Source organism: Notamacropus eugenii, chromosome 2 (assembly GCF_028372415.1).
Source record: "Notamacropus eugenii isolate mMacEug1 chromosome 2, mMacEug1.pri_v2, whole genome shotgun sequence".
NCBI lineage: Eukaryota > Metazoa > Chordata > Mammalia > Diprotodontia > Macropodidae > Notamacropus > Notamacropus eugenii.
In genome coordinates, this window is record NC_092873.1 from 505,374,144 (window position 1) to 505,387,181 (window position 13,038).

The 13,038-nt window shown below is 57.1% G+C and overlaps 1 protein-coding gene across 3 annotated transcripts in view; it reads left to right on the top strand.

Moving 5' to 3' along the window:
- The first annotated feature begins 652 nt into the window (after positions 1-652).
- Positions 653-13,038, top strand: part of IPO13 (importin 13) — a 34,762-nt gene continuing 22,376 nt past the window's right edge. For 2 of the 3 annotated variants that reach the window (XR_011975773.1, XM_072649166.1), the window contains exons 1-11: positions 653-879; positions 3,757-4,493; positions 7,098-7,238; positions 10,258-10,399; positions 10,724-10,890; positions 11,007-11,127; positions 11,317-11,464; positions 11,554-11,735; positions 11,821-11,847; positions 12,167-12,301; positions 12,744-12,887. Coding sequence is in view for 2 of the 3 variants with exons in the window: in XM_072649166.1 (XP_072505267.1) it covers positions 775-879; positions 3,757-4,493; positions 7,098-7,238; positions 10,258-10,399; positions 10,724-10,890; positions 11,007-11,127; positions 11,317-11,464; positions 11,554-11,735; positions 11,821-11,847; positions 12,167-12,301; positions 12,744-12,887 (2,049 nt within the window). In the remaining variant the exon portion in view is untranslated. The remainder of the gene's footprint in view (positions 880-3,756; positions 4,494-7,097; positions 7,239-10,257; positions 10,400-10,723; positions 10,891-11,006; positions 11,128-11,316; positions 11,465-11,553; positions 11,736-11,820; positions 11,848-12,166; positions 12,302-12,743; positions 12,888-13,038) is intronic. The other variant, XM_072649164.1, reaches the window with a different exon arrangement.

Consider the following 13,038-nt stretch of genomic DNA (forward strand, 5'->3'; position numbering starts at 1 on the left):
GGAGAAGGCAAAGGACACAGGGAGGTGGCGGGGGGGAGTCAGTGAGTGGAGGGCCGGGGGGCGAAGCTAGTGATCTTACCCTCGGCTCCTCTCTCCCTCCTCCTCGGTTCTCCCTGCCACTGACCTCTTCCACTTGTCTTTACTGGACTCGTCCCGGTTCCTCCTTCTTTCACTTCCCTCTCCTCTCCGGCCCCGCCCCATCCCGTGGCCCCGCCCCCACCCAGTCTCAGCCGCGTGCCCGCCCCCAGGACTCCATTTCCCAGGGTGCCTTGCGGTGGGGTCCTGAAGAGGTAGGGACGTCCGTCCGGATGCCTGCGCGGAGGGCATCCTCGGTCCCGGCGCCCCACGGACAACCCTAAGCGCGAGGACCCCGGGCCTCCCTCCTCCGGGGCGCCCGCCCGGCCGGCCTGGCCGAGAGTCCAAAAGGACGCAGGAGGGAGGGCGGGAGGGGGCGGACGGACCGACTGAGGGCCAGGGAGGGGCGGAGAGAGCGGAGCGGAGCGCAGCAGGCGGTGGGGGGCAGCGGGCGCGGATCCCGAGGAGCAGCGGCCCGGCCGAAGGGAGGCGACAGCTCGGAGGGCAGCCCAGAGGAGGCGGCGGCGGCCGCGGTGGAGGCGCCCCGGCCCCGGCCCCGGCCCCCTCCCCGCCCCTGCTGCACCGTGCGCGCCCCCGCCATGCCCGCTCTGGCCCCGCCTCCGGGCGCCCAGAGGGGTGTAGACGCGGTGTAGACGGCCGGCGACTGCTGGTGTAGACGCCCCGCCCCACCTGCCCGAGATGGAGGGGCGGGAGGAGCCGCCTCCGGCCCCCACGGCCTCCAGCCCCGGCCCGGGTGTGCAGCCGCCCCCGCCGCTGGACTTCACAGTGGAGAACGTGGAGAAGGTGAGTGGGGGCACGTGGCCCGGCCCCGGTGCCCGGCAGAGAGGGCATGGCAGGGGCAGCTCCGCCGGGCGCCCTGGTGGGCATGGCAGGGGCAGCTCCGCCGGGCGCCCTGGTGGGCATGGCAGGGGCAGCCCCATCACCAGCCACTGGAGCGGGTCGGGGTGGCGTGGCAGTGACAGCCGGGCAGCCCTGGTAGGAGTGGGCATGACCACAGTGGAAGTGTAGATCATCGGCCATGAATGTTGGACAGAGCATGGCCAGGGGCAGCCTCCTGCCAAGGCCGCGCTCAGCATAGAGTCCTACATGATTACTGGGCTTGGTTGGGAGCTGGCCTGGTACCTGGGCCTCGGTGGGCATGATAGGCTCAGTGTAAACCATCAGCCATGACCACGAGGCTCAGAGGGGCTGGCTCCAGCATCCCAGGCTGGTCTGGAATGGCCAGTCACAGCATAGATCACCAGCTAAGGAGCACCAGTGGTCAGCCTCCCCTCTTTGGGCCCAGATGCAGTGATTCTTGGGCCCTCAGCCACATGTAGCCCTTCTTAAAGCCCTTATCTTGTGACCCAGCAAGCCCCAACTTGCCGGTTTTCTTAGGATTTTATTTGTGCCCCATCACTCACCCACCTTTCTGGAGAACAAGGATGCCTAGTCCTTTACTAGTGTAAACTGAGGCTACACAGACCTCCACGAGAGAGCTGATGTGAGTGTGCTAGGAAAAGAGACCCCCTGGGGGTCCTGCCCCACACACCCCTGGGCAGTCCTGAAGGATGCCCTCCTTGCCAGGAATGACTGACTAGCATCTGTGCATTTTCACCTCACCATGGGGACTTGCTGGTTCAGATTCTGAAGAGGAAAAGTGAATGAAGGTTTCTCCCACATTCATGCCCTTCCCTCTGGCTCCCCAGGACTCCTGGGCCTTCTCCCTTTGTTCTCTGTAGCAGCTTTCTAGAGCCCGAGGCCTGTTTCTAGGCCCAGCTAGCCCCAAGAGGGCCAAATGAAGAGGAACCAGTGGCTGAGCTCTCAAGGATCCAGGAGAGAGCGGCAGGACTGCCCTAGCCAGCTCCATTGGGCCTGCTGTAGGGTGGCCAGTGAAACTGGCACAAGATTGGAAGAGCTGTGGCCAATTTGCTCCAAGCGGGGGCTTTCCCCAAAGGGGGCAGAGGCTGCTAGTGAGGTTTCCCACTTCCCCTAGCAGGCCCTTCAAGATGGGCCTTTCTCTAACCCTTTTCCAGGCCTCCTTGTCTTTGCTAGGATCTTGCTATATAGTGTACCCTCCGTTGGGGTGGGAGGAGTCTTTCCTTGTAGGTCAGTCCAGGGATGCAGGGGTTGCAATAACCCTCCTTCACCCTCTTTTCTTGCCACTCCAGAGTTGAGTGCAGCTGGACCTAAGCACTAGGCCCCGGGACTGTCTGCTGTGGGCTTCCCCACCACATAACATCCTACTGAAATTAAGGACTTGAAAGGGGAGGGGGCAGACAGACAACCCCAAATTCCTACAGATGTGGCTGATTTACAGGGCTTGGGCTGTTAAGTATCTAGTAGGTGTGTACATATTTCATACTTTGAGGGAGAAGAAGGCCCAGAGGAGGCTGGGGCCCAGGGGCTGTCAGCTGCTGACTAGCCCCGATCCTAGCCAGACTCTGTGGCCCCAGGGGCCCATGTCACTGGGGCCTCTGACTGGGAAGATCCATCTATGAATCCAGCAATGCCCTAGGACTGGGCTTCTGGGAGAGCCAGGGGTCTTCTCCCAACCCACTCCCAAGGCTCCCTTGGGAATGGCATCCCCTGGCCAGTCTCACTGTTGTAGACCTAGTGCCTTTGACTCTGGTATCAGAGATTTGTAGAACTTAGGGTTGGATAGTACTGATAACACACTGAGGCCCAGGGAAGAGAAAGGGCTGGCCAAGGTCACAAAACAAAAAGATTGGAACTAAGGACTTCTGCCTCCTACTTCTGTGCTTTGTTCTTTGGATAGGGAGCAGGAAGCTGGCCAGAGGTCAAGTTTTCCTCCCCAAGGCCCTCATTTCCTGGGGCTTGGATTTGAGAACTTGGGAGTCTTGAGATCATGGGCAGCTCCCTTTCCCTCTATGGGCTTGAGAAGATTGGCTCAGATGATCTCCCAGGGCTCTTTCCAGTGTGTTCTGAGACACATTAAGCACTTCATCTCCTGCCTCCTCTTAGCTGAGGCTTTTCCTGGCCTCATCCCCCCCCCCATTCTGAGTGGGTTGTTGGTGTGGAGTCCTCAGGAAGCTTGGCACAACAGACAATGTCAGAGGAGAGCAGCCAGGGTGGAGCAGGGCCTGGGAGAAGCCCCTGAAGACTTCATAGGGTTCCAGGGGTGACTTCCAGTATTTGAGGGTCTGTCCTGTGGAAGAAGGCTCAGGCACTGACGGCAGAGTCAGGAGCAGTGTTGGGAAGGAGGTGCAAACAGGCCAATTGAGGCTGGAAGGTAGGAAAAGATTCACTCTATCAGGCACTCAGTAAATACCAAATGTAGGCAGAGTACCAGGTGGGCATCACGCTGGCGATGTGCCAGCCTATGCTAGTGGGAATTTCCTCACTAGTATTTCCAGTAACAGAAACATTAAAAGTCCAGCTTCTAGCCCTGTCCCTATGAAGAGTAATTTCAGGTTGGGGGGTGCTAGCAACAAGGGGAATCAGAAGAAAGACTTCAGAAGCCCCCAAGGAACTTAACGTGGAAGGCAGGCAGGGGTTCGAGATGGCCGGGTTAGGCAAGGGGGTGTCCTGGCTTGGCCCTCACTGACAGCTGTCCCTGGGAGAGCTGGCCATGAGGGAGTCCACAGGCCAGTTCTGAGGTTTGGTGACTTGGGGCCCCCTATGCTGACACCTGGCATCCTGCCCTCTCCTCCTCCCCAGGCACTTCACCAGCTCTACTATGACCCCAACATCGAGAACAAGAACCTGGCCCAGAAGTGGCTGATGCAGGCTCAGGTCTCCCCACAGGCTTGGCACTTCAGCTGGCAGCTGCTGCAGCCTGACAAGGTGCCTGAGATCCAGTACTTTGGGGCCAGTGCCCTGCACATTAAGATTTCCCGCTACTGGAGCGACATCCCTGCTGACCAATATGAGAGTCTGAAGGCCCAGCTCCTGGCACACATCGGTCGCTTTGCCAGCGGCTCCAAGATTGTATTGACACGGCTGTGCGTGGCGCTGGCCTCTCTAGCTCTCAGCATGATGCCAGAGGCCTGGCCTTGTGCCGTGGCGGACATGGTGACCCTGTTTCAAGCTGAGGCCACCCCTGGCGATGGGCAGGGTCGCTGCCTGGCACTGCTGGAGCTCTTGACTGTGCTACCTGAGGAGTTCCAGACTAGCCGGCTGCCCCAATACCGCAAGAGCCAGGTGCGCGCCATGCTGGCGCAGGAGTGCCGGGCCATCTTCCCCCTGCTAGAACAGCTGCTGCAGCAACCCAGCCTGCCCAGTGCCATCAAGCAGAAGGCGCTCAAGTGCTTCTCCAGCTGGGTCCCCCTGGAGGTGCCCCTGCTGGACTGTGAACGACTGATTCAGGCCGCCTTCAGTGCCCTGCGGGACCCTGAGCTCTTTGACAGTAGTGTAGAGGCCATCGTCAATGCCATTTCACAGCCTGATGCCCAGAGGTGAGTGCACCATTGGAGGGGATGTGCCTCAGGTCACATCACTAATGCAGGTGGGTGCTAGTGGCAGCTGATGGTGCTGTGGATAGAGTGCCAGGTCTGGAGTCAGGAAGATGTGAGTTCAAATCTGGCCTCAGACTCTTACTTGCTCCGAGACCTTGGGCAAGTCACTGAACCTCTGACTGCCTCATTTCCTTACCTGTGAAATGGGGATAACTTGCAGGGTTGTTGTGAGGGTCAGATGGGATAGTATTGCTTAGCACAGTACCTGACACATAGAGTAGGCAGTTCCTAAAGGTGTGTCCTTCCCTCCCCCACCTAGCCCTTTCCCTTCTCCTCTTCATCCCCAAGAGGCTCAGGCTTCCTGTTGGCATCAGCCTGGGGCCTAGCGGTCCCTGCCTCTTAGTCAGCTCCAAGGCTCCCGGAGCTGAGCCAGGACAGGCCTCCTGAGTCTCAGGTGTAGGCAGGGCTGTCCTCTGGGAGCTGCTGCCGGGCCTGCCATTCTGGGCCTCGCCAGGAATCGGGATGATGCCCGTCCTCCCCCAAGGAGGGAGCCCACGGCTGTCTGAGTTCCCATTGGCTGAAGAGCTCTTGGTTGCTTAGCAACACTCCCCATTTTCTCTGCTTGCCTCTCAGAGCTCTAATTGCAGGTCTGGGTTGAGCTCAGTGTGAGAGGCAGCCAGGAAGTCAGGTGCTGCTGCTGCTGCTACCACTGCCACTGATACCACCCCTGCCAGCACCAGCACTGCCTGAGGGGCGCATCCCCAGGGGCCGGCAGCCTGGCTTGCCCTGGCCCAACCCCACACGCTGCCCTTCCCCATGCTTCCCCACTCTGCCCAGCCCTTCCTGCCAGCAGGGGGTCCTCCCCAGGGAGGCTGGGCCTGCCCTGGGCTTCCAGACAAGCTCTGAATCTCTTCTGTTCCCGGTGTTCATTGTGAAGTGGGGAGTCCCGCTTCGCTGCCACCCCAGCCCCACCCCCACCTGGCCTGACTCCTCCCCTCCCTGCCTCCTCCACAGCTGCTGCCACCCATCACTAGTGCTCCCTGTGCCAAGACAACAAGTCTTTGAAGTATATTTTTAATCTTGGTATAGCACATCAGCTTAGGGTGAGGGGGCAGGGTAGGAGAATGGAGAAAGTGGGGAATGGGGAGAGATTCCTGAGACCCCTGAGCCAGGTGGAAGGACACGTGGGGTGCATTTCTTCTTGATTCAAATCAGCCAACATTCATTAATTGGTGCCAACTGTACATTTGTGCTTAGGGGCCCCAGGACCCCTATCTGCCCTGGCTGCTTTGCCTTCCAGGTTGAGACCCTAGGCTTCCAAAGAAGCAGATACCTGGCTGTGGTTACTCTGCCCTCAGCCCCACGTCCCCATTGCCCAGCCAGAAGAGTTCCTCAAGAGGCCCTGGGTGTCCCCGTGAGCTCCAGGCTGGGGGGCAGGAGACCTGGGTTCTATTTCTGGTTTTGTCCATAAGTCACTGTGTGAGTGGGGATGAGATACTTTTCTGACCCTTGGTTTCCCTCCCCGTAAACTGTGGATAATCAGGCCTGCCTCACCTTTCTCTGTGAGTTGTAGTAGAGTGCCACGCTGTGCACCAGGCATTGCTCGCCACTGGCAGGCCCATGCTGGGCAGCGACTGAAGGCTCTCATTGTTGTGGGACCTTGGGTGTCAGGGCAGCAAGGGGTGACGCCATCTCCACTGGCACCAGGAGGAACGAATGCTCTGGGATAAAGGCTGGGGGAGGGGTGAGCATGGGAGCTTCTCCCTCCCCACCCTCCAGGCTGGAGAGAACTTGTGGGTTTGTGTCTGACACCTAGAAGCAGCTTCTGCCTTGGTCCTTGACCAGCCTCAATGGCAGTTCTCTTCTCCTTCTCCTCCCGCTCCCCATCCATGGGCTGCCGTAGAAATGCCCCTCTTATGATGGCTTCGGTTCCCCTTGACCTAGGTTGGGTATGGAGGCCCAGGCTCTGCTGCCCTGCCCCATCATGTTGTGTCCTGGCTCAAGTGGCCCTAAGTTTCTGGGCTGCCCCCTCTGACTAGCAGGTATCATTGCCCAGGCTTCTCCTGATGAAACTGCCTGTTTAGGAAGATACAATGACTGCCATGGTCCCAGGCAGTGCAAGTCTGCAGCCAGGGTTGCACTCAGGCTCTCTGGGCTCCACCCATGGTATCCTTCCCACTGCTGCATTATTTTTCTTCCAAAAGTTTTTTTGAAAAGTGCATGTGGCTTGTTTCTGCATCCCACAGTCACTCCTCTCTGTGGGGCCAGTGCCTCACCTCTTCCTGGATGGGGGAAGTGACTGGGTGGGCTTCTGGCTTCTTGGGGGTGGAGTGGAGTGTGCTTCAGGGTCTTGGCCTTGTGGCACAGGGGTCTGGGAGAAAAGTCCTGACCTTTCATGGGACAGGGGCTGAGGAGTAGAGGAGACTTTGGGGTCCTAGTCTCTCCCTGGGGTCAGAAGAGGAGACTTGTGGGGTCCTGGCCTCTCACATCGGGGAGGAGAGATTACAAGGTCCTGGCCTCTTCCCTATAGGTAGCTCTGATTGAGGACCCCTTGGAGGTCTATGGCTAAGAATCTGGGAGAACCACAGGTGGTTGTCCCCACAGGTATGTGAACACACTGCTCAAGCTGATCCCCCTGGTGCTGGGACTGCAGGACCAGCTTCGGCAGGCAGTACAGAATGGGGACATGGAGACATCTCATGGAATTTGCCGAGTTGCTGTAGCTTTGGGGGAGAACCATTCCAGGTGAGGCCTGGGGGCACCTGGAAAAGCTGAAATGTGGGCTAGAGACATGGTGGAGGTCAAGGAAGTTGGGGGCATGGAAAAGGGCAAATGAGAGGCAAGTCCTTTTTCTTACGGGCCTGGTAAGAAGCAGAGTAGTCTACCATGTGACTGAGGACAGTGCTGGGTGGGGAGGGTGTCATAGTCAGAGTCTTCCAGGTTGTCATGAAGGGAAGGTGGGTCAGGCCAGGTTAATTACAAGGAACAGGGGGACACCCAAGGAAGGGAAAAGACAAGAGAACTCTGGACCAAGGGAAGGGAGGGCTGTTGCACACTTACTGTGCTCCCTCTTCCTCTGCCAAGGAGAATAATGTTGGGACTGGAAAAGTCAGCAGAAATGGGCACTAGGATGAGAGCTAAGCAAGGAGATGTTCATAGAACACCCAGCACCTCTGCTAAACAGAGTTCTTAGGCCTGCTTGGGTTATAGGGGAGACTCCTGGGCAACAGGTAGTATAAGTGTTAAGTGACTAGGAGTGATCTTTGAGCACATCAGGAGGTCAGGAGAAGTCAGGTGGTTCAGTTTCCCTAAAACACAAGGGGTTGGTGTCTGCACACTCTCAGCCAGGGAGCTGAGTTTCAGTTCCTGGCAAATTTTTCCAGCCTCTTCTTAAAGAGATGTTTGGTGCACACTCAGGAAGGGCAGTGTGGTTGCAAGGACTGGGGATGACAGGCTCCCGAGATTGGTGATAGGATGGTGGGATCTTTTCCTGCATTGTGGCAAAGCATATGATGGCCTCTCAAGCTCCTCCAGTAGAGAAGATGGTAACATTGGAGCCAGACCATTGCAAAGTTCTGGAGATTTGAAGCCCACTGGAAGGCCAGACCCTCAGAGTAGTCATTAGTGGCTTGCCATCACCTTGGCAGGAGGTCTCCATTGGCATGCCCTAGGGATCTGTCCTCAGCACTGTGCTGTTTCATAATTGTGTCAGGAGGTTGTGTAATGGCCCAGGGTATGCTTGGGAAATGTGCAGATGCCACAAGCTAGAATGGACAGTTAATGAACTGGATGATCAATGTCAAAATTCAGACTTCTCTTGGCCACTTAAAACATGAGGCAGCATCTGAGGAGAGGAAATGTACTGAGTTAAAAAGTAAAGCCATTCACTCAGATTCTAAAACTCATCTTCTGACCTTATGGAAGAGACATGCTGGGAAAGCCATGTATCAGAAAGGTCTGGACAGGCAAGAGAGCTGATGCCTGAGTGAGCTGTCTCAAGAAGGCCTCAAATTCAGAATTAGGAGGAGACAGCCCTGCTCCACTGCCGGGTCAGCTCTCATCTGGAGCACTGGGGGCAGCACTCCAAACTATGATTTAGAAAGAATATTAACCAGAGAGAGAGCGTCAGAGAAGGGGGAAGGGCCGGACACAGGGCCTGCCCTCAAGGAGGTCACACTCTGATCGGAGAGAGTTGGTCACTAAACATTTGTTAAGTGCCTACTGTGTACCAAGCACAGTGTTAAATGCTAGAGTTAGTTTGCAAGGCAAATGGCAAGGCCCACGGGTCAAGAGGACCTAGTGGTAGGGCCAGTGAGAAGGCCTCAGGTCCCCCATCTTAATGGGCAATAAATGAGTTTGAAATGAGGAAGTGGAGGCAATCCTTGTGAGGAGTTGGGTTGAGAAAGGGAGGAGAGACCTAGGATGGCAGTGGGTGGGTTCTGTAGGATCAAAGTGGGGGGCTGGGGTAAGACTTGATGGTGCCTGTGGATAAGGAGAGGCTGAACATGGGGGTGAGTGGGATCCAAGCAAAGGGATAGCTTCCCAGACAAGGTAGTTTGACCTTGGGGAAGACCTCCTGGCCAGAGACTGGAGGATGGGAGGAGATCAGGAGGCAGATTCCTTAGCTGAGAGGGAGGAGTTATTTGGGAAGGGTAATAGCTAATCAGGGAGGAGCCAGAGGAAGATCCAACCCACCTCAGTGACTCCAATAGCAGCCCATGAGTTGGAGTGAAGGGATAGGTAATGGGATAAGCCATTGCTGAGGTCAGCCTTAGTGTGACTGGCAAACTGGCAAGGAGTTTAAGGACTAGGGTCAGAATCAGCCTATAAAGGAATGGAGGCAAGAGCAGGGCAAACGGCTGGGGGTAGAGTAGGAGGGAAAGATGGGAGGCTGGGGTCAAAGTTCAGGATCATGGAGGTGGGTGGCAGTTACAGGTGATGGTCACCTCAGAATCCAATTCTCCCTTGCTATGATGGGGTCATGCAGAGCACAGCAGTCAAGGCGGCAGATGGCTTGGGAGGCCAGGAAGTAGGAGAGGATGCCATGGTATGTGTGGAAGTGAGGGTAGGGGTTGAAGTAAAGGAAACCACTGTCTGAGCCAGATGCTAATGCTTAGAGAAAAGAAGTGTAACTTGGGGCCCACAGAAGACTGGGCTGAGCGAATAAATAAATGTCAAGTATGAATGAAATGCTCCTGGGGGAGAGAACAGAGGGGCTGTATGGACCAAGAAATAAGGAATGGGGAGTGGATCACCTCCTCATAGCTGTGTGCAGGAAATGGGATGAGGTGGGGCAGTGCAGTCTATTAAGGGTGACAGGCACTGGGGATCTTCTGGTGAGTGCCAACAGATAGAGAATGGGAGGTAGAGAGGCCCAGGATCAAAGGTCACTTGTCAGCCACAGAGCAGAGATGTCCACAGGCAGAGGACCAGACTCTGTAGGGGCCCAGCAGAGATGTGAAGAGGGAGGAGAGGACAGGCTGGGGGAAACTTGCTCATGATCAGAACAGTCCCAGAACAAAATTGGTTACCTTGGGGGATGGGGGTAGTTTTCTTCTCCCTTAGAGAACTATAGTCAGGAGCTGGGTCATTTCCATCCCACCTCAGAGATCCTGTGATTCCTCAGGGAGGTAGAAGAAGCTTGGTTCCCCTGTGCTTGGCCCCTGCTCCCTGCCCCAGGTCATCCTCTTGCTAGGCAAGCTTAGTCCCCTGTGAGTCTTTTACCAGGTAGTAGAGGTCACCTCTGCCCTCTGCCCCATGCCAGGGCCCTGCTAGACCAGGTGGAGCACTGGCAAAGCTTCTTGGCTTTGGTCAACATGATCATGTTCTGCACGGGCATCCCTGGCCACTATCCAGTCAATGAGACCACCAGCTCCTTGACCCTCACTTTCTGGTACACTCTGCAGGTTGGTTTTGTGTTTTCTTTGGTGGGGTGTGGTGGGGGAAGACGGTCTTGGATCTTAGAGGAACATATCACTGAGCTCTCAGTTCTGAGAGTCCAGTCTTGAGGGTGATGGGTAGGGACAGGTGGGACAGACTCTTGGTGGGAGGGGGGGGTCAGGTTCAGAGGGGTTGAGGGTATGTGGGAAGGTTGACTCTCAGTGCCAGTGAGGGGTGGAAAACAGGGGAAACCTAGTTTTGAGGTGAAGCTGTCTGGCAAGAGAACAAGGGAGGCTCCTGTGGGGTCCAGGCCAGCTAAACTTGACTGCCCTTCCCTTACAACCCCCCAGGACGACATCTTGTCTCTGGAGGCAGAGAAGCAGGCTGTGTACCAGCAGCTGTACCGGCCTGTCTATTTCCACCTGGTGGACGTGCTCCTACACAAAGCTCAGTTTCCCGCAGACGAAGAGTACAGCTTCTGGTCATCTGATGAGAAGGAGCAGTTCCGAATCTACAGGTGAGCTTGCCTGGCTCACACTGGCCCCGACCACATCATGGGGAAGCGTGCCCGGGGCCTTGGCTGGCAGGATCTTGGTGTGTGTGTGGGCAGGTCCTAATGGTAGCTGTTGTTAGGGTGGACATTTCGGACACGCTCATGTACGTCTATGAGATGCTGGGGGCAGAGCTGCTGAGTAACCTCTATGACAAGCTGGGTCGCCTGCTCACCAACTCTGAGCAGCCTTGTTCCTGGCAGGTAAATCCCCACCCCATCCCCTACCCCCCTGCACCCTGCCACGGCCCATCTTCTCCCCACTCCTCTTGGGTGGCCTGGCACTCAGATCCTGCAGAGTCTGACTTTGAAGTACATTCTCCCACCTCTGCTCACCTTTCTCCCGCCACATCCTGCCCCCCACCCGCCTTCAGTGCCAGCCTTTCCCCACAGCACACGGAGGCTCTTCTCTATGGCTTCCAGTCCATTGCGGAAACCATCGATGTCAACTACTCTGACGTGGTGCCAGGCCTCATTGGCCTCATTCCCCGCATCAGCATCAGCAACGTGCAGCTGGCAGACACCGTCATGTTCACCATTGGTGAGATGCGGCCAGTGGGTGGGCTCTGGGCCCCCCGGGGGGAAGCCTCTGGGTCCCCCTCACCTTATCCTCTGTCGTTTCCTCCCCAGGGGCCCTGTCGGAGTGGCTGGCAGATCACCCGGTCATGATTAACAACGTCCTGCCCCTGGTGCTTCATGCCCTGGGCAACCCTGAGCTCTCTGTGTCCTCTGTCTCTACTCTCAAGAAGATCTGCCGGGAGTGCAAGTATGACCTCCCCCCATATGCAGCCAACATCGTGGCTGTGTCCCAGGTATGGAAATGTGGGTGTGGAGCAGGGTCAGGGGCCTGCTGACCCCAACCCTGCCTTGCTGATGGTCCTCTCCTTCTCTCCCCAGGATGTGCTGATGAAACAGATTCACAAGGTACGGCCTTGGGCAGCAGCTGGGAGATGGGGAGGACCGTTTGGCTGCTGCTGGCAGGGGGTGGGGGGTGGGGTGGGGAGGAGATGGCCTGGACCTTGGGACTGAGGGTCTGGAGCAGGGAGAGCCCAAGCTGGGTTTCTAGCTTTGGAAGCCTGAATGAGTCTTTCTTCTTGTGCAAAGTGATGGTAGCCCTTCCTCCACTAAATTCTTACAGTTTGGCTGTAGGAGAGGAACTCCTTTCCCATCCTGGATTGCTGTGGGGAGGTCACAGATCTTAGGCCTTGTCCAGGGCCTGAGCCTTCCCTGTTCTGCCCCACAGACAAGCCAGTGCATGTGGCTGATGCAGGCCCTGGGCTTCCTGCTCTCAGCTTTGCAAGTAGAAGAGATTCTGAAAAACCTCCACTCCCTCATCACCCCCTACATCCAGCAGCTGGAGAAGCTGGCTGAGGAGATGGTAAGGGAGGCCTACCTGCTTTAGGGTGGGCGGTAGGAGACAAGAGAATCACCTGGAAGGGGGGAGGGGCAGGAGAAAAGGTGAGGGAGTCTGCCTGGAGAGTTCAGGAGGGAAGTTGGTAGAGACGTGATGGTTGTGGAGTGTGGGTTGAAGATGCCAAGCATGGGGGAGGGGAGGCGAGAGAAGCCTCCCTGGAGTGGGGTGCATGGGCAAGGCTCGGGAGGTCCACCCAGAGTGGGTGTGCGGTGGGGACCTGGCTTAGGGGGAGAGGTGACAGGGATGGCCCATTTGGCACATCTGTTGAGGGGCAGATGGAGAAAGAAGGTGCTACCTCAGGGCATTAACCACCCTCCCAGTCCATCAGCCCAGCCACGCCCATTCTTCAAGTTGTGAGACCTCTAGGATGTACATCCCTGCTTTAATGTTCTTTCCACCTCCACAGCCCAACCCTTCTAACAAGCTGGCGATTGTCCACATCCTGGGGCTCCTCTCCAACCTCTTCACTACATTGGACATTAGTCACCATGAGGACGAGCATGAAGGCCCCGAGCTCAGGAAGCTGCCCATACCACAGGGACCCAACCCAGTGGGTGACACCCCTGGCCTCTCCTCCCCTGTTCCCTCTCTCCCAGCCCCTGCCTGGTCCCAGAACTCTGTTCCTCCTCTTCCTCTCTGCAGCCTCTGGGCCTAGTCCTGGGTGGCTCCTGCAGCAGGCAGGAATCCCTGGCTGACCCTGT